This window comes from Leptosomus discolor, chromosome 26 (assembly GCF_034619465.1).
Source record: "Leptosomus discolor isolate bLepDis1 chromosome 26, bLepDis1.hap2, whole genome shotgun sequence".
NCBI lineage: Eukaryota > Metazoa > Chordata > Aves > Leptosomiformes > Leptosomidae > Leptosomus > Leptosomus discolor.
In genome coordinates, this window is record NC_141416.1 from 549,470 (window position 1) to 574,579 (window position 25,110).

Below are 25,110 nucleotides of genomic sequence, written 5' to 3' on the forward strand. Positions count from 1 at the left end.
AGCAGGGGCTGCTTCTGCTAATTATTAATGTGTAATTGGTGCTGCCGGTGCTCAAGTTACCCGTATTGGTAATGCTCCTCTCTCTGCATTTACCTTGCGTGGTTGTACCTGTGAGTCTGACTGTACCTTTCCCTGTGGCACTTAACAGGCTGGAGGAGCTCCAGAGCCGGGCAGAGTGGTGTCGCTGGCAGTGACCAGGATGGGAACACGCATGTTCTCGCGTCAGTGGAGAAGCAGAGAGCGGGATGTAGAGATCCTGCTCCCTCTGTGGCTGGGCTCCTTTCCTAGTCCTTTCTCCTCGTGCTACTGAGATGAAAGCCATGCCTTAGACTAGGATTTGAAACTTTTTATTTTATACATAAAAACGAGGAAGGGGGATGGCCCCATGTTAAGGGCACTGCTTCCAGCTCTGCATCAGGCTTGTTCGAGGAATGTTCACGGGGGGGAGGGAGACGCAGCGACCAGGGTTAGGGGGAAGGGGTGTTAACCACCAGGGAATTGTGGCAGGCCACCGCAATGCCCCCGATGAGGTTCAGGAACTCCTGGAAGTCCAGCTGCCCGTCACTGTTCAAATCGAGTTTCTTCATCATCCTGTCCACGACACCCGGGTCCTTCTGATTCTGCAAAAGACCAAAGCGGTGGGAATCGAGGCAAAGGTGACCCCCAGCCCCCTGCCCCAGGTACGGAGCTGCAGCTGCCCGGCTCCTCCCCAGGGGAGAGGCGGAATTCAGTCAGGCCCCGCTCCTGCTTCTGGTGGGAGCGAGCTCTTCCCCTTGCCCACCCCCCGCTGCCGATGGGGGCAGGGGCTTTAATTGCTGTCCGGGGGGGATTAAGTGCACACCACGGAGGCTCTTTTTGGCCTGGATTTTGCTCACCTTCGTGAAGGCAGCCAGCTCGGTGTTCATGAAGGCCAGGAACTCCTTCTTGGAGAGCGTGCAGCTGTCCCCTTCGCGCCCCGCGTAGCGCTGGAAGACGGCGAGCAGGGACTCGATGCAGCGTTCGGTCTCCGTGGGCTGCAAGAGCGAGTTCGGGTGAGCGCTGCAGGGAGCTCTGGCCTTGCAGAAGAGCAACCTGACTCTTTCTGGAGCAAGGCCGGGCTGAGGGGGGCCTCCTGCATGCCCTTTCTTCGAGGACTCTCCTATGCCCAACCTGTCCAGCTACATTTTTCTTTGGTATTAATTTCTTTGATGCCTTGGCACAGCTCGGTGGCGCAGGAAGGACCCAGGTCGGGGAGTGGCTCATGGAAAATGCCCTGGGGAGATGTCAGCTGGACTGGGAAGAGCTTGCGCTGCACCCACAGCTACGTGCAGGAAAGATAAGCCTGCCTCCCCCTTTCCCTCCCCTGCCCGGTCTGGACAGAGGAGAAACTCTGAGTCATGAGAGAACAACGCAGGCAGGGTTGGCTCCCAGAGCCGGGCTGGCCTGTGGGCTCCTCCAGTGGGGAGGGCCAGGGCAAGGCGAGGGGGAGCGGGGGCTCCTTCCCCTCCCCAGGGCTCCAGCCCTTGGGGAAGGGCAGCGCTGGGGGAGCTGGGAGGAGGCTGCCCTTCCCTGCCCTACCCTCAGCATCCTGGGGCCGCCCGGCCCCATCCTGAGGCTCAGTTCAGCCTTTTTTGGTTAATGTGAGAGGAGCCGAGTTGCTTCCTCCTTCAGCTGCGGTTCCTCGGGCTCTTGGCTCCCCTGCACCCCCCTGCCCGGCTGCTGGGGGGGCGACGGGACGGCGGGGGCAGAGCTGCAGCCCCAAGTCTGGAGATGGACGTCGGAAACATCAGTGGGGAAAAAGAGGGGAGGGGGTGACAGGGGACAACACAAATGCCACCCCCTGGTCCCCCACATCTGCAGGGACCCTCTGCCCTCCCTTTCTAGCTCTGCACCCTCTTCCTGCGCTCAGGCCCCCTCCCCAGCAGAGGTTTAGCTCAGCCCTTGGCACCGTCTCCGCTTTCCCGTGCCAAAGCGCGTCTCGCCTTCAGCTCTGGGGCCGCTTGCGGGGAAAAGCTCCTCGGCCGTCGCCTTCCTGCCCTCACGGAACCGCCTCTCCCTCCCCGTCCTGGGGTCCCTGCTCACTCACCATGGCTGGGGTGCGAGGAGGGGGCTTGGTCCTCAAGCACGGCCGCCGTGCGATGTGGCAGAGCAGGAGCCGGGGCGGTTATGAGCCTCAACCCGCAGCCACCGCCCTTCCCAGCGCAGCCAGCGCCCAGCCCTGACTCAGCCCCCCTGGGCTGCGTTGGGCAATCTTCAGCTCTAACGGCAGATCCGGACATGCCTGCGGTCCCCAGCTCAGGCTCGGAGTGTGCCGAGCCCCTCCTCCAGCCTCTCCGTCCCTTTCCCTCCCGTGTTTTATTCCTTACAGTTATTTACCTGTTTGTTTTCTCCTTTTTTGTCTTTTCTCCCCTCGGTCCTTCACCACACGTCCCTTCGTTTCTTCCCCAGGGTCAGGGCTAACCCACCCCCAGCGCTGCCTCGCTGCTACCTGGAGCATCCTCAGCCTTTCCTCTGGCTACGGCAAGATTTGGGCTGCCCCAGCTTTTCGGGGCAGGCCAGCAAAGGCAGAGCAAGCAGCACTCCCCTGCCGACACAGCTGGGGCTGCCCACCCCTGGGGACCTCTGCTCCTTGTGCCCTTCCACCCTGACCCGTCCCACCCACCGAGCTTTGCTGGTGACACCGTGTGACCCTTCTCGTGTTGTCACAGCGGGGACCGCAGCCCCCGTGGGGTTGGGGTGCTGTGCTGAGAGCTGGCTGCAGCCAGGGTTTGTCCCCAGCGGTGCTGGTCTGAGCTCAGGGGCTCGATCCAGTCCAGGTCTGGCCACTCTCGTGCTGCTGCAGAGCGAGAGATGCTGGAGGGTTGAAAACAGGGGCAGGTGAAGGTGGAGCAGGGACAGGAGGCACCCGAAAGGCACCCAGAAAGGCAAGTGGTGTGCCCAAATAACTCGCACGAGGGAGGATGGAGGCTGTGGGGCTTGTGCCGCTCAGAAACCAGCACATGGAGCTGGTTCGGGAGCCAGGGAACCTGCTGGGACACGTGGTGTTTACCTGCCTTTGCCCAGCCGGCCCGTGGTTATGGCACCCGTCTCCACGCCTCTGCGGCCGGGGCTGACGCAGAATCGCCCGCCCAGGGCTGGGTTTCCCTGTGACTCCCAGCTCCGGGCGCTGCAGAGTTTCCCCAAAAGCTTCGGGGGGAGCCTGGAGAGGAGAGGTCGGGGTAACGCAGGCTGTGCCCACGGTGCGCGGGAGCCGGGGTGGGATCTGGGACAGCTTCCAGGGGCGAGGCTTTTTGGGAAATCCGCCTGGAGACTGTGACTCAGCATAGAGCAGGAGAAAGGGAAGCCGTAAATCAGGGGGACAACTGTCCCCCATATATTTTCCTTTTTTTGCCCCAATTTCCTGCCCCCAAACTCTCCTGTGTATTGGGGAAAAAGTACTTCCTTCCCCAACCAACCCCCCCCAAACATCAATCAAAAGGATTTTCCAAAGCCAGGAGCTGAGGGCAGTAAACCTGCTGCTCTTCTCCTTGGGTTTTGCACTTCCACCTGCACTTTGCAAACTCCTTTTTGTGCTCCCTTAACGGTACAACACGAGCTGGTCAGAGGGACGAGCGTTCTTTCCCCCGTTGCAAGAGCAAATCCCGGTGGGGGTCATGGCCCGGCCCCGTCCTGGCTGCAGTGGGGGATTTCTCGTTTCTTGCTGCTGCTGTGTGTGTGTTGGCAGTCGAGGCTTTGGCCCTGTTTGCAGACAGACCATCTGTGCTGCCATATGTTTGTCACCAAGACCTGCGACTGTCACACGTGCACGAAGGGGGCATCGCTGAGAGCATCACCCCGCGCGTCCACCTACCCCTGGCTGGGACAGACCCTTCCAGGTCCCTCTGGCACCAGGTTCGAAACATCGCAGGATGGTGGCTGTGGCTAAGTGAGCGAGAAGCCCTGGGTGCTGCCCTCTGAGGCTTCATCAGGCTCTGGTGGACCCGAGATGCCCTTGTTCCTCCTGGCCAGCCCTGTTACCAGCCAGCGGGCTCTGGTTGCATCTAAGAACAAGACGCAGATGGTGCTGGGGTTGTCCTCGCTTCGCTCTCTCTGGCTTCTTGCGGAATTGCAACCCCATCTGCTGCTGAGGGAACTCGTTCTCTCTTGCTCAAGGGAAAGAAAAGTGAATTAAACCTGGTTTTCTCCAGGGAGGGTCATGGATGTCTCCGTCTCCAGCCTTGTGCACATCGTGTGAGATCCGGCGCGTTTTCCGTGTTGAGTTGCTGCCTCTCTCCTGCCCAAGGAGTGGTCCCAGGTACAGGGCAGCCCAGGGGAAAAGGCAGACAGGTGCTGGGGGCCAGGAAAACGTGCATCTGGATGGCTTTGTTCTGCTGGCTCTCCCCACAGCGCACGTCTGCCATGAAAGCCGAAGGGCATGGGCACCTCTGCACGTCCCTGCGTGGGTCTCCGTCCACAGCGTGTGTAGGCTGTGGTGGGAGCCTCCCAAATCGTGCAGATGAGTAGCAAGGACCAGAGTTTTAGAGCTATGGGGTCTCCTAGACATGTGGTAGGGGGGATTCAGTGAGATTTTCAGCAGTCCCTGTCTGGATTAAGCACCTGAGATTAGGAGAAATGTGTGAGCTGAACTGGGACACCCTCCCACCAGGCTGAGGCCCTTGTAGAATTTAGATTCAAGGATGAAGGATGGCAGCAGTCAGTGCAGTCATCAGCTATTTATTCTGATTTTTCATGCAATACATCAGTGTGAAGAAGAAAAGAGACACACACACACCCACACACACACACACACACCCCCCCTCCCGTCACCATTACCCTGTAATAACCACAGCAAAACTCGGCTGCTTCAAAGCCTTTGGTGAGGCTGGAGCTGGGATTCTGCTCATCTGTTGGGGGAGCAGAAAGGTTTAACCAAAAGCACTGGGTCTATAAAAGTAGTGTTTTGGTTTTTTTTCCTAGCCTTGAGGATTTTCAGGCCCCAGAATGAGTAAGATTGAGCTACTGGGATTTTTAACTTGTTTTGCATTGCACAGCAGAAACTAACAGGACAGCCAGTCACGGGGCTGGGGAGACGTGAGTGCAGTGAGATGCTGAACAGTCATGCCACGGGGTAGGAGAGGTGACAGGGACATAAAGGACAGAGAGACCCAAGGAATCATATTAGATCAGAGAAGTGACTAAATACTGCGTTGAGGTGGATAGACGCAATGCGGGAAGGCAGAAGCTGCAGATCCTGGGGTAACACTCTGCCTGCCTAGCTGCTGAGGATTGTTACATGGAAAACCCCCAAACCCACTTGACACCCTCTCAGAGCACCCTGTGAACCCTTTTGTGTCAAACACTTCTGTGCCACCACACGGTGACATCCTCAGCTGAAAGCAGAAGCGATCCTCAAAGAGACTTGGAGAAGCCCCACCAGCTCCTGGGAGAGGACTTCCCCTTAAGATGCCTTGGCTTCATCCCTGGCAGGACATCTTGGTGCTTCCTGTGAGACCGCGGGGTCAGGGGAGCCCTGGCTCTGCTTGGTGCAAAGATGTGGCTCCTCCTCCCCTTGAGGCTGGGCATCGCTCACTTGCTGGCGGCTCCTCTTGGTGTTCTCCTCCTGCTGAGGCTGGTGGCTCTTCTCTGGTGGGGGAAGCTCAGCATCCTCACGGCAGCGGCTGGCTTCTTCTCTTGGGGGCAGCTGGGGACGGCTGTCCTGGGGGGCTCGCTGAGCAGGCTCGCAAGGTTCCTGTGGCTCTGGAGCCTGGGGCAGAGATGGGCAGCTCTTAGCCTCCTTTTCCTCATGCTTGCTCACCTGGCAGCTGGATTCGGGCTCCTGTGGGACCTGCTGCCTGGCAGATTTTGGTCCATCTCCCTGGGGTTGATGCTCCTTCTGTTCTGCATCGGGCATCTTGGGGCACTGGCTCTCCCTCCTGTCCTCTTCGGGCTTTGCCTTGCAAGTGTCACCCTTAACACCATCTGACTCAGGGAGAGAAGCCTGGTGAGCCCCTTCCTTCACCACAGTTTCAGACCTCTCCTGTGGCTCATCAAGATCCCCTGTGTTTTCCTGGGAGCTAGAGGGTGGTGTGCCCCCTTGCCTTGATGGTTCAGGCTCCCCTGTTTCTCGCTCGTCCCTTTGGGGCCGGGGCTCTGGATGGTTGCTCCTGTCACATGAGACTGCTGGTGGCTGGGGTGTCACGTAGCACTTCTTCACATAGATGGGCTGCCGCAGGTCGTGGGACTGGTGGCAGATGATCTCGTAGGTGGTAGCTTCAGGATCATTGACGTTCTGGATCACGTGGATCAAGTACGCAATTGTCTGAGGGTTGCAGGATTGAGGGAGGACCTGCACCTTTGGCTGTACATCAGGCTCAGCGGGCATGTAACAGACCCTCATGTCAGTGACAGACGCCTGCTCTCCTGGGGGGCAGAGGTCGCTGCTGTCCACCTCCACAGTTTGGTAGAGGCTCCTTTCCTGCCTTCGTCCTTCATTCTCTTGTGTCCGGAACCTGTTTGACTCAGATGCTTCTTCCTCAGGTAAAACGCGGTGGTTCCTCAATCCTTGGCCTCCTGAGGGATCGCAAGGTATGCTCTCACATGGATCACGCCGCAATTTATTGGCCTTATGGTGGTACAGAAAATCCCTATCCAGTTCATTGAATATCTGGAGGCTGCTACTATCTTGTGTCTCCCTCTGGTTGGTGGTGGCACCACGGTCGTCCCTGGTGTGCGTCTGGCGGCTGCGGCGTTCATAGACATCCAGGTCCAGGTCCTGCTGGCGCTCGATCCTCGTCTCTCTCATGGGGTCTTCCCCCTCTTGTTCCCTACAAATTCCCCTCTCATCCTCTGGTTCTTCACGCTTACGCGGACGATCTCTGCTTTCGATGTCTTCAAGTGGTTCCCGCTCCCGGGACACACGTTGGATCTCGACATCAGCTTCTGCTGCAGCCACCGCAATCTCTCGTGTCCTTTCGTACCCCACCAGGTCCCGTTGCCTACTTCCATCGTCTTCAGGCTTGCATGTTTGACGGTCGCATTTCTCGCGTGCGTCCCTCTGGTTGGTGGTGGCACCTCGGTCGTCCCTGATGCGCGTCTGGCAGCTGTGCTGCTCATAGACCTCCAAGTCCAGGTCCTGCTGGCGCTTGGTCCTCCTCTCCCTCACGGGGTCTGCCTGGTCTCCTTCCCTGCAAATCCTCCTTCCATCCTGTGGTTCTTCGCGCTCACGGGGACAATCCCTCCTTTTGACGTCTTCACGTGGTTCCCGCTCCCGGGACACACGTTGGATCTCGACATCGGCTTCTGCTGCAGCCACCGCAATCTCTCGTGTCCTTTCGTACCTCACCGAGTCCCGTTGCCTCCTTCCATCGTCTTCAGGCTCGCGTGTTTGACGGTCACGGCTCTCGCGTTCATCCCTCTGGTTGGTGGTGGCATCTCGGTCATCCCTGGTGCGTGTCTGGCGGCGCTCGTAGATCTCCAGGTCCAGGTCCCGCAGGCGCTCGATCCTCCTCTCCCTCACGGAGTCTTCCCCCTCTTTTTCCCTGCAAATCCTCCTCTCCTCCTCTGGTTCTTCGCGCTCACGGGGACGATCCCTCCTTTCGACATGGTCACGTGGTTCCCGCTCCCGGGACACACGTTGGATCTCGACATCGGCTTCTGCTGCAGCCACCGCAATCTCTCGTGTCCTTTCGTACCTCACCGAGTCCCGTTGCCTCCTTCCATCGTCTTCAGGCTCGCGTGTTTGACGGTCGCGTCTCTCACATGCATCCCTCTGGTTGGTGGTGGCACCTCGGTCATCCCTGGTGCGCGTCTGGCGGCTGCGCTGCTCGTAGACCTCCAGGTCTAGGTCCCGCTGGTGCTCAATCCTCCTGTCCCTCACGGGGTCTTCCTGGTCTTCTTCCCTGCAAATCCTCCTCTCCTCCTCTGGTTCTTCGCGCTCACGGGGACGATCCCTCCTTTCGACATGGTCACGTGGTTCCTGCTCCCGGGACACACGTTGGAGCTCGACATCGGCTTCTGCTGCAGCCACCGCAATCTCTCGTGTCCTTTCGTACCTCACCGAGTCCCGTTGCCTCCTTCCATCGTCTTCAGGCTCGCGTGTTTGACGGTCACGTCTCTCACATGCATCCCTCTGGTTGGTGGTGGCATCTCGGTCATCCCTGGTGCGCGTCTGGCGGCGCTCGTAGATCTCCAGGTCCAGGTCCCGCAGGCGCTCGATCCTCCTCTCCCTCACGGGGTCTTCCCCCTCTTGTTCCCTGCAAATCCTCCTCTCCTCCTCTGGTTCTTCGCGCTCACGGGGACGATCCCTCCTTTCGACATGGTCACGTGGTTCCCGCTCCCGGGACACACGTTGGATCTCGACATCGGCTTCTGCTGCAGCCACCGCAATCTCTCGTGTCCTTTCGTACCTCACCGAGTCCCGTTGCCTCCTTCCATCGTCTTCAGGCTCGCGTGTTTGACGGTCACGGCTCTCGCGTTCATCCCTCTGGTTGGTGGTGGCATCTCGGTCATCCCTGGTGCGTGTCTGGCGGCGCTCGTAGATCTCCAGGTCCAGGTCCCGCTGGTGCTCAATCCTCCTGTCCGTCACGGGGTCTTCCCGGTCTTCTTCCCTGCAAATCCTCCTCTCCTCCTCTGGTTCTTCGCGCTCACGGGGACGATCCCTCCTTTTGACGTCTTCACGTGGCTCCCGCTCTCGGGACACACGTTGGATCTCGACATCGGCTTCTGCTGCAGCCACCGCAATCTCTCGTGTCCTTTCGTACCTCACCGAGTCCGGTTGCCTCCTTCCATCGTCTTCAGGCTCGCGTGGTTGATGTTCGTGTCTCTCGCGTGCATCCCCCTGGTTTGTGGTGCCACCTCGGTCATCCCTGGTGCGTGTCTGGCGGCTGCGGCTCTCATAGACCTCCAAATCAAGATCCCGCAGGCGCTCGATCCTCCTCTCCCTCACGGAGTCTTCCCCCTCTTGTTCCCTGCAAATCCTCCTCTCCTCCTCTGGTTCTTCGCGCTCACGGGGACGATCCCTCCTTTCGACATGGTCACGTGGTTCCTGCTCCCGGGACACACGTTGGATCTCGACATCGGCTTCTGCTGCAGCCACCGCAATCTCTCGTGTCCTTTCGTACCTCACCGAGTCCCGTTGCCTCCTTCCATCGTCTTCAGGCTCGCGTGGTTGATGTTCGTGTCTCTCGCGTGCGTCCCCCTGGCTGGTGGTGGCAGCTCGGTCGTCCCTGGTGCGCGTCTGGCAGCTGCGCTGCTTATAGACCTCCAGGTCCCGCTGGCGCTCGATCCTCCTGTCCCTCACTGGGTCTGCCTGGTCTCCTTCCCTGCAAATCCTCCTCCCATCCTGTGGTTCTTCACGCTCACGGGGACGATCCCTCCTTTTGACGTCTTCACGTGGCTCCCGCTCCCGGGACACACGTTGGATCTTGACATCGGCTTCTGCTGCAGCCACCGCAATCTCTCGTGTCCTTTCGTACCCCACCGGGTCCCGTTCCCTCCTTCCATCGTCTTCAGGCTCGCGTGTTTGACGGTCGCGTCTCTCGCGTACGTCCCTCTGGTTGGTGGTGGCACCTCGGTCGTCCCTGATGCGCGTCTGGCAGCTGCGCTGCTCATAGACCTCCAAGTCCAGGTCCTGCTGGCGCTTGGTCCTCCTCTCCCTCATGGGGTCTGCCTGGTCTCCTTCCCTGCAAATCCTCCTTCCATCCTGTGGTTCTTCGCGCTCACGGGGACGATCCCTCCTTTTGATGTCTTCACGTGGTTCCCGCTCCCGGGACACACGTTGGATCTCGACATCGGCTTCTGCTGCAGCCACCACAATCTCTCGTGTCCTGTCGTACCCCACCGGGTCCCGTTGCCTCCTTCCATCGTCTTCAGGCTCGCGTGTTTGACGGTCGCGTCTCTCACATGCATCCCTCTGGTTGGTGGTGGCATCTCGGTCATCCCTGGTGCGCGTCTGGCGGCGCTCGTAGATCTCCAGGTCCAGGTCCCGCAGGCGCTCGATCCTCCTCTCCCTCACGGGGTCTTCCCCCTCTTGTTCCCTGCAAATCCTCCTCTCCTCCTCTGGTTCTTCGCGCTCACGGGGACGATCCCTCCTTTTGACATCTTCACGTGGTTCCCGCTCCCGGGACACACGTTGGATCTCGACATCGGCTTCTGCTGCAGCCACCGCAATCTCTCGTGTCCTTTCGTACCTCACCGAGTCCCGTTGCCTCCTTCCATCGTCTTCAGGCTCGCGTGTTTGACGGTCACGGCTCTCGCGTTCATCCCTCTGGTTGGTGGTGGCATCTCGGTCATCCCTGGTGCGTGTCTGGCGGCGCTCGTAGATCTCCAGGTCCAGGTCCCGCAGGCGCTCGATCCTCCTCTCCCTCACGGAGTCTTCCCCCTCTTTTTCCCTGCAAATCCTCCTCTCCTCCTCTGGTTCTTCGCTCTCACGGGGACGATCCCTCCTTTCGACATGGTCACGTGGCTCCCGCTCTCGGGACACACGTTGGATCTCGACATCGGCTTCTGCTGCAGCCACCGCAATCTCTCGTGTCCTTTCGTACCTCACCGAGTCCGGTTGCCTCCTTCCATCGTCTTCAGGCTCGCGTGGTTGATGTTCGTGTCTCTCGCGTGCATCCCCCTGGTTTGTGGTGCCACCTCGGTCATCCCTGGTGCGTGTCTGGCGGCTGCGGCTCTCATAGACCTCCAAATCAAGATCCCGCAGGCGCTCGATCCTCCTCTCCCTCACGGAGTCTTCCCCCTCTTGTTCCCTGCAAATCCTCCTCTCCTCCTCTGGTTCTTCACGCTCACGGGGACGATCCCTCCTTTCGACATGGTCACGTGGTTCCCGCTCCCGGGACACACGTTGGATCTCGACATCGGCTTCTGCTGCAGCCACCGCAATCTCTCGTGTCCTTTCGTACCTCACCGAGTCCCGTTGCCTCCTTCCATCGTCTTCAGGCTCGCGTGTTTGACGGTCACGGCTCTCGCGTGCGTCCCCCTGGTTGGTGGTGGCACCTCGGTCGTCCCTGGTGCGCGTCTGGCGGCTGCGCTGCTCGTAGACCTCCAGGTCCAGGTCCCGCTGGCGCTCGATCCTCCTGTCCCTCACGGGGTCTGCCTGGTCTCCTTCCCTGCAAATCCTCCTCCCATCCTGTGGTTCTTCACGCTCACGGGGACGATCCCTCCTTTTGACGTCTTCACGTGGCTCCCGCTCCCGGGACACACGTTGGATCTCGACATCGGCTTCTGCTGCAGCCACCGCAATCTCTCGTGTCCTTTCGTACCTCACCGAGTCCCGTTGCCTCCTTCCATCGTCTTCAGGCTCGCGTGTTTGACGGTCACGGCTCTCGCGTTCATCCCTCTGGTTGGTGGTGGCATCTCGGTCATCCCTGGTGCGTGTCTGGCGGCGCTCGTAGATCTCCAGGTCCAGGTCCCGCAGGCGCTCGATCCTCCTCTCCCTCACGGAGTCTTCCCCCTCTTTTTCCCTGCAAATCCTCCTCTCCTCCTCTGGTTCTTCGCGCTCACGGGGACGATCCCTCCTTTCGACATGGTCACGTGGCTCCCGGTCTCGGGACACACGTTGGATCTCGACATCGGCTTCTGCTGCAGCCACCGCAATCTCTCGTGTCCTTTCGTACCTCACCGAGTCCGGTTGCCTCCTTCCATCGTCTTCAGGCTCGCGTGGTTGATGTTCGTGTCTCTCGCGTGCATCCCCCTGGTTTGTGGTGCCACCTCGGTCATCCCTGGTGCGTGTCTGGCGGCTGCGGCTCTCATAGACCTCCAAATCAAGATCCCGCAGGCGCTCGATCCTCCTCTCCCTCACGGAGTCTTCCCCCTCTTGTTCCCTGCAAATCCTCCTCTCCTCCTCTGGTTCTTCACGCTCACGGGGACGATCCCTCCTTTCGACATGGTCACGTGGCTCCCGGTCTCGGGACACACGTTGGATCTCGACATCGGCTTCTGCTGCAGCCACCGCAATCTCTCGTGTCCTTTCGTACCTCACCGAGTCCCGTTGCCTCCTTCCATCGTCTTCAGGCTCGCGTGTTTGACGGTCACGGCTCTCGCGTGCGTCCCCCTGGTTGGTGGTGGCACCTCGGTCGTCCCTGGTGCGCGTCTGGCGGCTGCGCTGCTCGTAGACCTCCAGGTCCAGGTCCCGCTGGCGCTCGATCCTCCTGTCCCTCACGGGGTCTGCCTGGTCTCCTTCCCTGCAAATCCTCCTCCCATCCTGTGGTTCTTCACGCTCACGGGGACGATCCCTCCTTTTGACGTCTTCACGTGGCTCCCGCTCCCGGGACACACGTTGGATCTCGACATCGGCTTCTGCTGCAGCCACCGCAATCTCTCGTGTCCTTTCGTACCTCACCGAGTCCCGTTGCCTCCTTCCATCGTCTTCAGGCTTGCGTGTTTGACGGTCGCGTCTCTCACATGCATCCCTCTGGTTGGTGGTGGCATCTCGGTCATCCCTGGTGCACGTCTGGCGGCGCTCGTAGATCTCCAGGTCCAGGTCCTGCTGGCGCTCGATCCTCCTCTCCCTCACGGGGTCTTCCCCCTCTTGTTCCCTGCAAATCCTCCTCTCATCCTCTGGTTCTTCGTGCTTACAGGGACGCTCTCTCCTTTTGACGTCTTCACGTGGCTCCCGCTCCCGGGACACACGTTGGATCTCGACATCGGCTTCTGCTGCAGCCACCACAATCTCTCGTGTCCTTTCGTACCTCACCGAGTCCCGTTGCCTCCTTCCATCGTCTTCAGGCTCGCGTGTTTGACGGTCACGTCTCTCACATGCATCCCTCTGGTTGGTGGTGGCACCTCGGTCATCCCTGGTGCGCGTCTGGCGGCGCTCGTAGATCTCCAGGTCCAGGTCCTGCTGGCGATCGATCCTCCTCTTCCGCACAGGCTCTTCCCTCCTCCTATCATCTTGTTCCTCCCAGTTTTTATTTTGATGAATTTCTCTCTGTCTTTCTGGATATTTAAGCTCATGTTCCTCGTTCTTCCCTTGTTCATAGGAACCTCTGTCTTGCTCACATTTTTCATAGTACCTAAGGTCTAGTTCTAGCGGTTCCTTTATGTGTGACTGATGTGGGCGTCTCGAGTCCAGGCATTCAGGCTCACGTGTCTGGTGGTTTCTGTGTTGAAGTGCTTTTTGTTCCAGCTCACGTAGGTGGTAGCGGCTTCTCTCTTCTGTGAGTAATTCAGGTTTACGTGGCTGATTGTGACTTCCTCTATCTGCTTCTTGTGGCCGCTGGTTTTTTTGATCGTACGCTGGTAGTGCTGGCTCACGCGGCTGATGGCTACTCCACCGGTTTGACAGTGGTTGTGGTTCACGGGTCTGGCTGCGACTCCTCACGTCTGCCACTTGTTCTGGCTGAGGCCCCTCTCGATTTTGCCTCTGATCTGCCTGGAGTCCCGGCTCATGTGCTTGCAAGCTGTCGCGCTTGCTGAGTTGTCCATCTCCTCGTCTGTCTGGCTCCAGTGGCTGACGTCTTCTCTGGCTGTTCCGTTGGTCACGTGGCTCTTGGCTTCGTTCTTCATACACCTGGGAGATTGGATCCCCTGGCTCACTGCTTTCTTTTGCATCGTTTCTGCTCTGTGTGTTACGTTGCTGGTGATGACTCCTCGTTTCCTCTCGTGTTTCAAACTCCTTCACTCTGGTATCTTGCTGCAGCTCACGTTCACTGGGGGGACGGTGATTAGTCTCACAGGTTTGTTGTTCCTCCTCGTGGAGCTGCTGATGGCTCCCTCTGTTCTTAATTTCAGGCTCTTGGAGTGACTTGCTGCTGGTTGTCAGCTTTGTTCTTTGCAGAAGGCATGGTCCCTTCGGCAGGTACCAGTAGCAGGCCTTAGCCACTCTGAACACCAAAAGCAGGAACTCATTAAAATCTATCTCCCCATCACCATCCCATTCCAGAAATTGCAGAATCTTGTCAATTGTCTGAGGGTCATGCGGCTTCTGCAGGGAAAACACACACAGGGAAACAAAAAAGTGATTTTAGCCTTCCTGCTCCTTGACAGGGAAATGCAAAGACAGGGACAATTGCAATTTTTTCTCCTTCCACCTCTCACACCTTCACTTTTATTGCTCAGGAACAACTCCATGTCTTTTTTCCTCCATTTTCCTTGGTTGTCCTCTGACTGCAGCTAACCAACTCTCTTCTCTTTGGAATATGCTGGATGCATTTCCTTCCTGCCTTTGAAAGAAAACCATACCTCCCCGTGGTTTGTTCTCCAGCTTTTGACCATTTGCTCATGGCTCATGGAAGAGCTGTCGAAACAGTTAGTGCAAAGGAAAGCAAGTATTTCTCCCCTTTGGTGAAAGCCTCCCCGTCCCTCTGTCGTAAGAGTCATTCCCTCTCCAGAAGGAGATTTTGCAGTCCCTGCACTCCAGTCTTGGCCTCAGCCCCCTCCCCCCTTGTAGCAGCACTCACAGCTATGACATCTGCAAACTCCGTCTGGATGAACTCTTTCATCTTCCTTCGGCTGAGGTTGGGGCAGTCTCCATCCCCTTTTGCATATTGGTGAAAGATGCTGACGATGGTGGAAATGCTGTCTAAGAAGCGAGACATCTTCCTGCAGATTCAAGCAAGCCTGCAAGGAAAGGAGCAGACCTAAGGATGGGAGATTTGCTGGCATGAAAAGAGGAGGCGGAATTGCTGGGGTCAGGCTGCGTGCGTTAACAGGGCGCTGGGTGCTGTGTGCTGTGTCCCCCCCTCCTGTGCCACGGTGAGCTCTGTTTCATCAGAGCACTGGGAAAAAATTCAAATGCTTAAGGGTTTTAGTGGGATGGGGAGTGTCCTCCAACTTGTCTACTGACATATTTGAATGACGTTTGATAGGGGATGGCATTCACGGATCGCAGGGAGGGAACTGGGCACGGTGACTCAAGAGATGCCCCAAGAACCTGTCCCCATGGGACTATGCCACATACTGAGGTTTGCAGGACCCACCCTGCTATCTCTGCCTGGCGCTGAGATACCCCAGCTTCTGTGCAGCACGTTAGAGGATGTCCAACGCAGAACTCGCATGGCCTGAGACAAGATCTACCTGGGCCAGGGACAGGTAGAGTTCTTACAAGGAGTTAAAACAAACCTTGTGGCTCATGCTCCTGTGACCAGAAGTAATGCAAAACAATTGATAGAGTTTTCATTACAGCATCAGTTCATTGGAAAATAGATCTTGGCCAGAGGGGAGCTGTCAGATCACCTAGGTCAGAGCTGCTTATTTAGTTTTGCTGAGATCTGCTTGGCAGAAAGCAGTGCTCCCGTTGGAGATTTGTGTCTGGAAACCTCGAAATCTGCCTCCTTCCATCCTCCTCCCAGGATCCCCAAGCCTGTTATCAGGTGCATCAGTGCTGAGATCTCAGCTTGCAGCTGGGGAAGCTATGCCATGTCCACCTTGCCGCCTCTATAACGTGCACATACACATGGACATGTGTGCACACCTCTGCGTACCCGAGGTTTTGGTATTTCTGTAGAAAACAGACTATTGCTCTAATCTGTTCATTCTGGCTGGCAGCCGACTCCAGACCAAAGTGAGGCACAAACCCTGTCTCTCTCTTGTTTTCCCTTTGAGAAAAGCTGCCTCCACACACGGACATACAGCAGCATGCAGGTGTCCGAATAACACAAACCAACACTTCGCTGGATCTAAACGCAAAAGACGCTCAGAAAACACTGCGGCAGGAATGACGCTGCCACCCAACATGAATCCTATAGAAATAGCGTGTCCTTGACCAGCAAAGCGCACGTTTCAGAAGGAGTCACTTACCCAAATCACCAACGGGATCGAGTGGGATTCCTGCGAAGCCGTGCGGAGTGATCGGAGGACCCGAGTGCTTTTATAGGGTCCTTGACGGAGCTACGGAAAGGAGACACCCTTTGTGGACATTGTCCTGATTCATCTTTGGCCAAGCCCAGCTGCACCTTCATGTCCTCAAACGGGTTATTTAACTTATCATCCCCTTACCTATCATTTTAACCCAGAAATAGCAGTTACCATGTGGCAATTCAGGCACTGGCTGGTTCCAGCTAATCCAGACTGTAAAGTTATTTTACAGGCTGATTATATTTCAGATTTTAAAAAATCTAGGGTAGCTATAAAGTGTGCATATGTGTTAATGGGAGGGTGTATTTTTATGTAATTGTGCATTTGCATAGGTATGAATTTACGTATGTATAATACACACATGTAAAAATAGTACCAGAAAGACATTTTGAGGATGGGGACTGAAGTGCTGATGGTAGCAGAGCTCACGACAAGCAGATCAGGGACAGTCAAGATCTGTATGGCCCATGATCTTGGTACCGCAATACCAGAGGTTATTTTTGTTTGCTTTTTGTGCAGTTCCTTTGGCACCTTGGGCCTGAGGTCAATGCGGTTTGGGTCTGGCTTTCGCTCACAGAAGGACAGCAGAAGACCTAAGCACTATAAAAATGGGGAAACGCAGGTGCAGAGCAGTGAGATCCCAAGTCCTCCAGATCTTGGCTTGTGTGGCATAGAGTGTTTCATGTTTGGTAACTTCTTATTAAGGAGCCTTTTTGTTGTATTATCCATGTTTTTGTTGGGAAAAAAACAATCACAAACTGAACATTTTTAAATGGTGAAGTCTCCAAAATGAAATTTCATACACGAAAATGTGTGTTCAATAAGCAACGACTTTTCATTGAGAAAAATCTTGATAAAACATTTTTCATACTAACTGTCTTCCATGAATGACTTTCATTTCAACTTCGCTTGATCTTTAATTAAAAATAAAAGCAGAAACCTCTCTTCTGAGAGGTCGATTCATGTTAAATCTTCATCTGGTTGCCCTAGGCGGATTTTGCTGTAATTACCTCTACAATCTTCTTTTTAAAAATCTTTTAACAGTAAATTAGTTAGAGACCAACTGATTCCTTTATTCACCCCGAACTCCCCCAGTACACAGAGCAAGTAAGGAAGACACCGGCCATGCCACCTGGGCCCCTGCTTTTGGTTTTGGAGGTAGGATGCTGCCTTGACAAGCATGACGGAGGCATTGCAGTGAACCTTCAGAGCATGAACTCGTCACGCAGCCTTGGGTGAGTGGCTCATCTGGCCCATCTGTAAGGTAAGATCATACTGGGTGTAGGAGCCTAATTAATTAGTGCTGGTAACACCTTGGGGATACTCATACAAGTGCGTACGAAGGATCGTTACTAACCATACTTCATTTTTGAGCTTTTTTTCAAGATTAAATTATACTTGTGCAAATTATACCCCACCTGTGGGATAATAATACCCTTGGGAAACTGTAATTTTATGGTAGATTGGAGTTATTATTAAAATTAGAGTATTACAGTGCGGCTTGGTGTCCTGTAACAGTCTGTAATCCCCCCCGCAGGGGCTGGGGCAGTGCAGGACAGTCGGGTGCTGCATGAGCCACCAAACAGAGTTTGCGTATTGATGCGGGAAAAGGTACGTCACGTTTCGGCCTTGCGCACGCTGGCATGCTCGCTGGCTTTCCCGTGCTTTGCTGCCGTTCCCCGGACAAAGCAATGAGCTTCAAAGCACATTCTTGGCAGCGCTGAAATCCCCTTTTCTCCAAAGGCTTCGTTTTCCCCAGAGATGCTTTCATAAGACAGGACTTAGGTAGGTTTTTAAAAGCTGTTACCCAAAATGGAAAAACTGAATGGATGAGTGGATGAAAAACTGAACGTGAGCCAAGAGTGTGCGCTTGCAGCCCAGAAAGCCAGCCGCCTCCTGGGCTGCATCAAAAGAAGCGTGGCCAGCAGGTGGAGGGAGGTGATTCTGCCCCTCTACTACTCTCTTGTGAGACTCCGCTGGGGCAGCTCTGGGGCCCCCAGCATATAAAAGACATTGAACTGCTTGAGCAGGTCCAGAGGAGGCCACGAAGATGCTCAGGGGGCTGGAGCGTCTCTCCTACAAGGACAGGCTGAGAGAATTGGAATTGTTCAGTCTGGAGGAGAGGAGGAGACCTTCTAGTGGCCTTCCAGTACTTAAAAGGAGCCTACAGGAGAGGTGGGGAGGGACTCTTTATCAGGGAGTGTAGTGATAGGACAAGGGGTAACGGTTTCAAACTGAAAGAGGGGAGATTTAGATTAGATATTAGGAAGAAGTTTTTTACTGTGAGGGCGGTGAGGCCCTGGCCCAGGCTGCCCAGAGCAGCCGTGGCTGTCCCCTCCCTGGCAGGGCTCAAGGCCAGGCTGGATGGGGCTGGGAGTGACCTGCTCTGGTGGGAGGTGTCCCTGCCCAGGGCAGGGGGGTTGGAACTAGATGATCTTTAAGGTCCCTTCCAACCCAACCCATTCTGTGATTCTATGAGGAGGGTGGGCTCTGTTCTCCTGCTTCTTACCCAGTTCTGTGCCCATCCCTGTCGCTGTTTATACAGAGTGATGGAACTTCTGCCTGAGAGGAACCAGGCTCCTTGTGTAGTGTACAAAAGACCTTTTCTCTTCCAACACCTCCCAGGCTTGCAGGACTCTTAGATAGGTATTTGTGTCAGTGGGATAATTTTCATGTTCTCTTTAAAATGAACCAAAAACCCCCTCTTAACTTCAAATGCGACACTCCTGATGGCAAAAATAGTGCTATTCAGAATAAAGCATGTAATTAACACGTCCCTAACAGGGCTTGGTGCCTCTGCCTGAACTGGGAGGTCGTGTTTTTGTTGATGCTGCAAAAGGTGGCAGCTGATGAACAGACAGACTACAGGGGGATGGTGGGGTCTGGTGATTTTAGACCCTAAACCAGAGTGAATAAGAAGCAAGAGCTGTTGGACAAACCTCTAACTGAGACCTATTTTGCAAAAAAAATGGAGTTCTCTGGAAAATGAAATGTTTTGAGGAAATGTCTCAGATGGAATGGGGTTTTGACAGATAGGTGGTGAAATTTGATTCTTGGCTTTCCCATTTCATGTGCTCAGTTGTCATGAGGTCAGAGTTTCTTACTGCTAGTGTTTTATCAGTGGTAGAGCAGACTGGCATGCTTTGTGTCTAATACATTTAATTTTGGCATTAGCACCTTTAAACCAGATCATTTTTGTGATGTACATTCTGGGGATAGTTTTGAAACGCTGGTTTTTCTGATTCAGCGTGTAGCAAATTGTGAAATTCTGGGGTGTCCCAGAGGAATGACGTTTTATTTTCCAGTGAGGTCTCTGCATGCTGCTTGTCACCAGCCACAGAGCAGGAGGTGCGGGTGCATTTAGCGTGTGCTGATTTTGCTGATAGGTTGCAAGTGAAAGATAGCATGGTGAAAAACAGGCTAAGCATCACCCTCCCTGCGGGACGCCAGTCCTGGGCCTGCCTGGTGGTCCAGCACGTCTGAACCCCCTAATAAACCCCACTGACTTCACCAGACTGCTCATGCCCTCAGAGTTATCCACATTCCTATGTGCATGTCTGGACAAGTGCCCGAGGACTTGGTACCCCAAACTGCCTGAACTGAATCTGAGTTTGAGATTGGCTCCATCTGTGCACGGTTTGCATGTCAGCTTTTTATCTGTGGCCTCCTGGTTGTTGCTGGGACTGGATGCACCCGAATCATCATTTTTCCTGTGTCTAATATATCTCCACTCCTTCCTTTGGAGGCTTCCATAGCTAATAGGGATTTTTGATCCTCATAGCATGCTCCACGTTCCCCTTGCTTCTGAGATTATTAATAAGGGAGGTTAAACAGGACAAATCCCTCCCATTCAGTGTTAAGCAGATGTTTATTCTTTTCACAGCAGACATGAAAAACGCCCGGAGCAGATGGATGCTGTGAGGAATCTGTTCAGGTTGGCCGTGTTGTTGTGTTAACCCAGACTTCTACCCCCTCTGAAGACATCTCGGAGGGACGTCAGATCCCTGCCTGCCGGCAGCAATCGATTCACCTCGGCTAAATTGCGAAGGCGGCTGAGCAGCAGCTCCTTTAGGCTATCCACCCCTAAGACACACCTGCCTCTCTGCAGCCGTCCCTCCGTCTGCACCCTGGAGCGATCTGGCCTTATGTCATCCAAGGAACGGACACTCGCGTCCTCTGCGCCCCATCATGTCAACCGGGCTGTTTGCTCAGGGCCGGGCTGAGGGCACGCTTGCAGCAACACACCGGGACACTGTGCTGTTTTGCCTTCAGTTTTATTGCTTTGCTTACAGAGGCAGCGGCAGCCTAACACAGAGTAAGAGGGAAGGTCTCTAGTCATGCATAGCTCAGCACAAACCAGGAACACGAAGCCCAGGGTTGATAGGGCATTGGACAAGAAATGACAAAAAGAAACGCAAAAACCAGAGCGGGACTGGACGAAAGGTACCTGCTTGCAGGGGGCAACAGCCTCACTTAGACAGGGGCTCGTTCCAGCCTTTACTGCTGCGGTGGCCACTGATACAGGGCCTGCAGGCGCTGTTGCTCTATAGCGGGTTGTCTTCGGTGATGAGCATCTTGCGGCTGTTGTGCTGGACAAGACGGAGTCTCTGCCCCGCCGTGCTCCGGCTCCAGCACCTTGGGTTCAGGGAGCTGATGGCAAGCTGGGTCATGGCATGTTCCCTGGCGCTTGAGATCCCCACGAGGGCTTGCACCCTGCTGGGGGGGCAGCAGCTTCTGAGTCTTGCTGGGGTTGGGGTCCTGGTGACGGGCTTCACAGACCTGGGTCTTGTTGGTTGGGTCTCTTCCTGGTGTCTCAGAGGGGAAATTCAGGTCCTGCTCTGCTGACTCTGTCTCTGGGCTCTGATGGTGGTTTGAATCCTGTTGTGGTGCCTCAGTTCCTTGGGCCTGGTGGGTTTTTAGGTTCTGTTTTGGTGTCTCAGGCTCTTCAGCTTTGTGGGTATTTCTGTCCTGCTCTGGGGTTGCAGTGTCCAGGATCTCACCTCTTTCCTGATCCCCTTCTGGTGCTTCAGCCCCGTCGTCCTGACAGGTGTCCTGGTCCTCATCTACAGTCTCACTCTCCTGGGTTTGATGGTTGTCCTGGTCCTGCTCCTTTGTCTCACCCTCCTGGGTTTGATGGGCATCCTGGTCCTGCTCTGGTGTCTCACCCTCCTGGATTTGAGAGGTGTCCATGTCCTGCTCCTGTGTTTCACCCTCCCGGGTTTGATGGCCCTCTGGGTCCTGTGTCTCAGTGCCCTGGACCTGATTGTTCACACTCTGCTCGGGGACCTGCAGACTGCAGGAGACCCTCCCTGCTGTGTGTGGCCCCGGCAGCTGCTCCCCACCTGCCCTCTCTTGTGCTGTCAGCTCTTGACCATCTTCCAGCACCCGGTGCTGCTGGAGTGGCTGGTAACAAGCCTTGGCCACGCGGAAAACCAGGCTGAGCAACTCGCTGAAGTCAACCCTGCAGTTGCTGTCATCATCCAGGAAGCACAGCACCTTCTTGATGGTTTTGGGGTCCTGGGGGTTCTGTAAAGAGACAAACGGTGTTGGTAAAGCCCATGAGCCGTTTGTGCCATCTCTCTAGGAGCACTCGAGCAGTCTCAGGGCAGAAATCCAACCCCGAGCCCCCACCCTGCCATGGCTTGTGTTGCTCCCCACACCAAGCTCTACAAGCTGACAGCACTGGGAGAATGAACCGGCTCTCCTCTTCTCTGCAGACCCTGGGCTTTGAAGGCATCTGTGCCTCTCCCGGGGAGCCAGGTGTCCTGTGCACCCCCATGGAAGTGCTTGGCTTTAGCCACCCTGCTGTGCTCCCCGTGCCAGCCCTGCAGCGCGAAGGCACACCTGCTGCTCACCTCCATCGCATCCGCGAACTCCTGCTCAACGAGCTGCCTCAGCTCCTCCCTGCTCAGGGGGCTGCAGTTACCGTCGCTTCTGGCGCACGTGTAGAAAGCAGCAACGATGCCATTGATGTTTTCCTGGAGCTGGGCCATCTTTCTGCGAAATTGAGGCAGCCTGCGAGAAAAACACAGACAAGAAGGGGCTTTTTGTTTATTTGTTTGGTTTTCAGATGAGTTACTCTTAAATAACACAGCTGGACAGGCAGAGAGAGAGAAAGAGCCAGAGAGGGATACAGGTGAAACAAAAATCTATGAGGGAAGGGAAAGAGAGGGCAAGAGGGAATCTGAGAAACAAAACTCAGCTGCAGAGACAGCTGGGTGTGCAGACCAGCAGGTGATGGCTGGGGAGGTGGGGGACAGCAAGAGCTGAAAGGCTGGGGACACACAGTAAGAAAGGAGAGAAAAAAAATCCCATTTGGTTTTCTCTGGAGCAGAGCAGAGGCCATCGCTAACAAACCATGGAATAGTGTAATTCCAGGTCTCTCTCATTATTTTTATTTCCTTTCGGAACGCTCAGCAGTGGCAGCTCCAGGGAAATCCTCATGGCCAGAACCTCCTGCTTTCCTGCTGGTAGCAAAGTTGGACGGTGTGAAAAGTCTGTCCAGGCTTACCTGGGTGAGCAGCGGGAGCGCTGAGCTTCAGGAGCGCAGTCTGGAGCGGATCAGCTCGTGGCCATCTTATATACAGTTCACAGGATTACAGCCTGCATCTTCCAGAGGAGACACCCCTCCAGCAGGGTGACCTGAAACGTCTCTCACCCAATTACGTTGTCATACCCCTGTCTTCATTCGTCTCTTTCTCATTAACTTCTGCTCTGATGCTTTTCTCTGGAGTTAATGCACGATCCTTCCTAAGCTTGCCCCACCTGCAGACACATTTCGGAGGAATTTAACAGAAAAGGCTATTTTTACCACTGGAGGAGTTAGTTTAAGGTGATGCCCGAGCAACGCCCGAGACCCTTGGGTTTGGCAAACGTGTTTTGTGAGGAAGAGATCCTCAGTGACTGACACGCAGGGGAGGAAACCTCCTGAGAGTGCTTGCACGGTGAATAAAGAGAAAAGAAAACAAAGGAAGAAAAATGAAGATATTGTGATGAATGTGATTCCTTCCAGAAACTCCCTCCTCTGGATCCCGACGGGGAGGTAGGCATCGAGCAAAGAAATGTTTTCAAACAGTGCCACCAAGTGGCATTTGGAGTAGGGCACAGGGGTGACATGGTGTGTCCCAGAGCCAGTGAGCAGCTGGGGACTGTGGGCATGGGTGGGCTGCAACCGCCCGTTCACCAGAAGGGGAAACCGAGGCACATGGCAAGGAAGGGACTTAAACTCCGTGTGCTGTGTCCAGCACCAGTCCCTGCTGTAACCCTGTGTCCTGTGGGTGAGGCTGCTGTACTGGGGCCCAGTGGCTTAACTGGGAGTCCCGCAGACCTGAAAGCGGTTATTGCTGTTTGCTCGGACAGTAAATGTTATATCTCCCTATGCTGTCGTATCGCCCCCCCAGCTGCTCCAAATGCAGTGTGACGTGAAAGGTGTTTCATACGCACTTTGAGGAAGACTTTTAGGTGTCCCCACTTTAGCTGTTTATTTTTTAAAGTCCCTTTCTTGACCAATACATGGTTAATAAGAATTTTTAGAAAGAAATTATATCAGAAATCCATGTAGCTTTTAAAGTACAAGGTGTTTTGGGCACAGAAAATGAAATACATCCAGTTCTGCACTCAAAAAAGCACTTCCAGGACAACACCCTTGCTTGCTCCATGCCTGGCACGGGGAAGGTTAATGGGTCCCACTTCGTTTATGGGAAATCCTTGCAGGTGTGCACAGGAGGGCTGGGAGAGGATAACTCTGAGAGGCTGTGGGGTCAGGAAGGCTTTGCAGGCTCTCCTGCCCTTTGGTTGTGTGCTGAGTCCTCTTGAGCTCATGGCTTCTTTTTCTCCGGCTGGTTCTGTCTGAAACCATGCCCTTTCTTTAAGATGAGAGATTTCTGATAGATCATAGTTTTAATCCCAGGTGCCACCAAGCAGCTCTTCTGTCAGTCTGAGCGGGCAGTGCATGGAGAGGAGCCATGATCTCCTGGGCAGTGCCCTTTTATTTCTATCTATCAACCTGTCTATCATACCTGCACGGAAATGTACCACTTTCCTCTAACTTGTGGCGTATTTGCTGCTAACCTTCTCATTAAGCTGCAGTGAGGGCGGGGGACAATTACTGGGGCACCTTGGAGAGGCAGAAGTGGTTAGGGTGTTCTTGTTGAAGTTATTTCTAGTCAAACCACCCAGACCCCGAGCAGGGCGGCTTCTCCTCTTGTAGACAACTGTAGACAATAACAGGCTTATGTTGTACAGGATTTAACGCGTGCTTTGTGAAGCAGAAAAGGTTAGAGGGTCAAATGGTACGTGAAGAAGTTAAACATGCTGCAGAAGAGAAAAGAGGAAACCATCACTTTTAGCAGAGCTTGCAATAAACTGTGTGGAATCCAGGGAGCAGAGGGCAGGTGCTTCTGAGGCTTCTGCTAACGAAATCACATGGAACTTCAGTGGTGCTGCCTTGAGAGCTATGAAATAAGAGGGGAGGCTTTGCACAAGCTCACACCTGGCTTGAAATGATGCTGGGGGGGTTTGAACGTGGTTAGGATCGGGCTGGGAGGGGTTGCTCTGAAAAGTTCTGCAAAGAAGCTGATCTTCCTAGGAGCTCTTCTGCAACAGAAGAGCAGTATTTCTGTTGCTCTTTACCCCAAAAAAACACTCTTCCAGCAGAGCCAAATGGCTGAATGCAATTAGCTTGTGGTGCCTTTGGCTCAAATAAAGCTTCAGCTCCAATTTATCTGTTTTCACCCAATATCAAAAGGAACCAGCAGCCTGCGGTTAGAGATTCCTGGGCACCCCAAGGCCTTCAAGCCATGCTGGTGCTGGAAAGGCATCATTAGCACCACAACCTAAATTCTGGGGCAGGAGGGGTAGCGTCTCGCTTTAGCATGAAGGATAGCTCCTTCCCCTGGATGCTACCTGCACTTCAGAGAAGAATAAATACTTGGGGAGTTTGAGTTCGAAGCAGCCAAAATGCACGTTAATCGAGGCTGACTTTCCAGGGTGGATTTACCACGGAGGCATGGAGGTAAGGTGCACGGCGTGGCGGAGGAGGGAACAAGTCTGCAGTGCTTTGTTTACTTGGCAAACTCACTCTGCTAATATTCACAAATCTTTGAGGTGTATTTGCTGAAGGAGCTCTGTTTTCTGAGCTCGCTGGTAGAAAATACGTTGGGATACTGGGCAAACGAGCTTCTCTGGATAGGCTGAGTGTGTATTCAAGCTTAGGCTGCTGGTAATATTCTCTCTGGTTGCTTCCTTTAAGGAGTTTGATCAATTAATTTTATCTACATCTGTCCAGTTTACATTTCTTTCTGTTTCTTGTGCAAAAAGGTATTCTAAGTATGCTGGTCTGTGTGCTCACACGAGGGG

At 54.9% G+C, this 25,110-nt stretch overlaps 3 protein-coding genes across 3 annotated transcripts; all 3 read right to left on the minus strand.

The window, feature by feature from the left end:
• Positions 1-331: 331 nt before the first annotated feature.
• Positions 332-2,118, minus strand: S100A11 (S100 calcium binding protein A11). Its single transcript, XM_086478493.1, has 3 exons — positions 2,066-2,118; positions 876-1,013; positions 332-620 (listed from the first exon to the last, which is right to left on the minus strand). Exons 1-3 carry the CDS (start codon positions 2,066-2,068, stop codon positions 468-470), a joined length of 294 nt encoding a protein of 97 aa, XP_086334619.1. The 5' UTR covers positions 2,069-2,118; the 3' UTR covers positions 332-467.
• Positions 2,119-5,416: 3,298 nt separating this feature from the next.
• Positions 5,417-14,495, minus strand: TCHH (trichohyalin). The gene is made up of 4 exons (XM_086478215.1): positions 14,358-14,495; positions 10,640-13,882; positions 8,858-10,270; positions 5,417-8,488 (listed from the first exon to the last, which is right to left on the minus strand). The coding sequence occupies exons 1-4, from the start codon at positions 14,493-14,495 to the stop codon at positions 5,417-5,419; spliced, it is 7,866 nt and encodes a 2,621-aa protein (XP_086334341.1).
• Positions 14,496-20,250: 5,755 nt separating this feature from the next.
• CRNN (cornulin) lies at positions 20,251-21,746 on the minus strand. The gene is made up of 3 exons (XM_086478507.1): positions 21,609-21,746; positions 20,587-21,279; positions 20,251-20,421 (listed from the first exon to the last, which is right to left on the minus strand). The coding sequence occupies exons 1-3, from the start codon at positions 21,744-21,746 to the stop codon at positions 20,251-20,253; spliced, it is 1,002 nt and encodes a 333-aa protein (XP_086334633.1).
• Between the last annotated feature and the right edge of the window lie 3,364 nt (positions 21,747-25,110).

Bases quoted from the DNA above. Each gene is read 5' to 3' on its own strand.
- S100A11 (XM_086478493.1), bottom strand. The intron at 621-875 runs GTGAGCAAAATC...GGTCTTTTGCAG, and splicing joins AGCTGGCTGCCTTCACGAAG to AATCAGAAGGACCCGGGTGT.
- TCHH (XM_086478215.1), bottom strand. From the start codon at position 14,495: ATGTCTCGCTTCTTAGACAGCATTTCCACCATCGTCAGCATCTTTCAC. The intron at 10,271-10,639 runs GTCTATGAGAGC...GAGATCTACGAG, and splicing joins TGCGGGATCTTGATTTGGAG to CGCCGCCAGACACGCACCAG. The intron at 8,489-8,857 runs GTCTATGAGAGC...GAGATCTACGAG, and splicing joins TGCGGGATCTTGATTTGGAG to CGCCGCCAGACACGCACCAG.
- CRNN (XM_086478507.1), bottom strand. From the start codon at position 21,746: ATGGCCCAGCTCCAGGAAAACATCAATGGCATCGTTGCTGCTTTCTAC. The intron at 21,280-21,608 runs GTGAGCAGCAGG...GTCTCTTTACAG, and splicing joins AGTTCGCGGATGCGATGGAG to AACCCCCAGGACCCCAAAAC. The intron at 20,422-20,586 runs GACCTGAATTTC...GGAACATGCCAT, and splicing joins AGACAGAGTCAGCAGAGCAG to GACCCAGCTTGCCATCAGCT.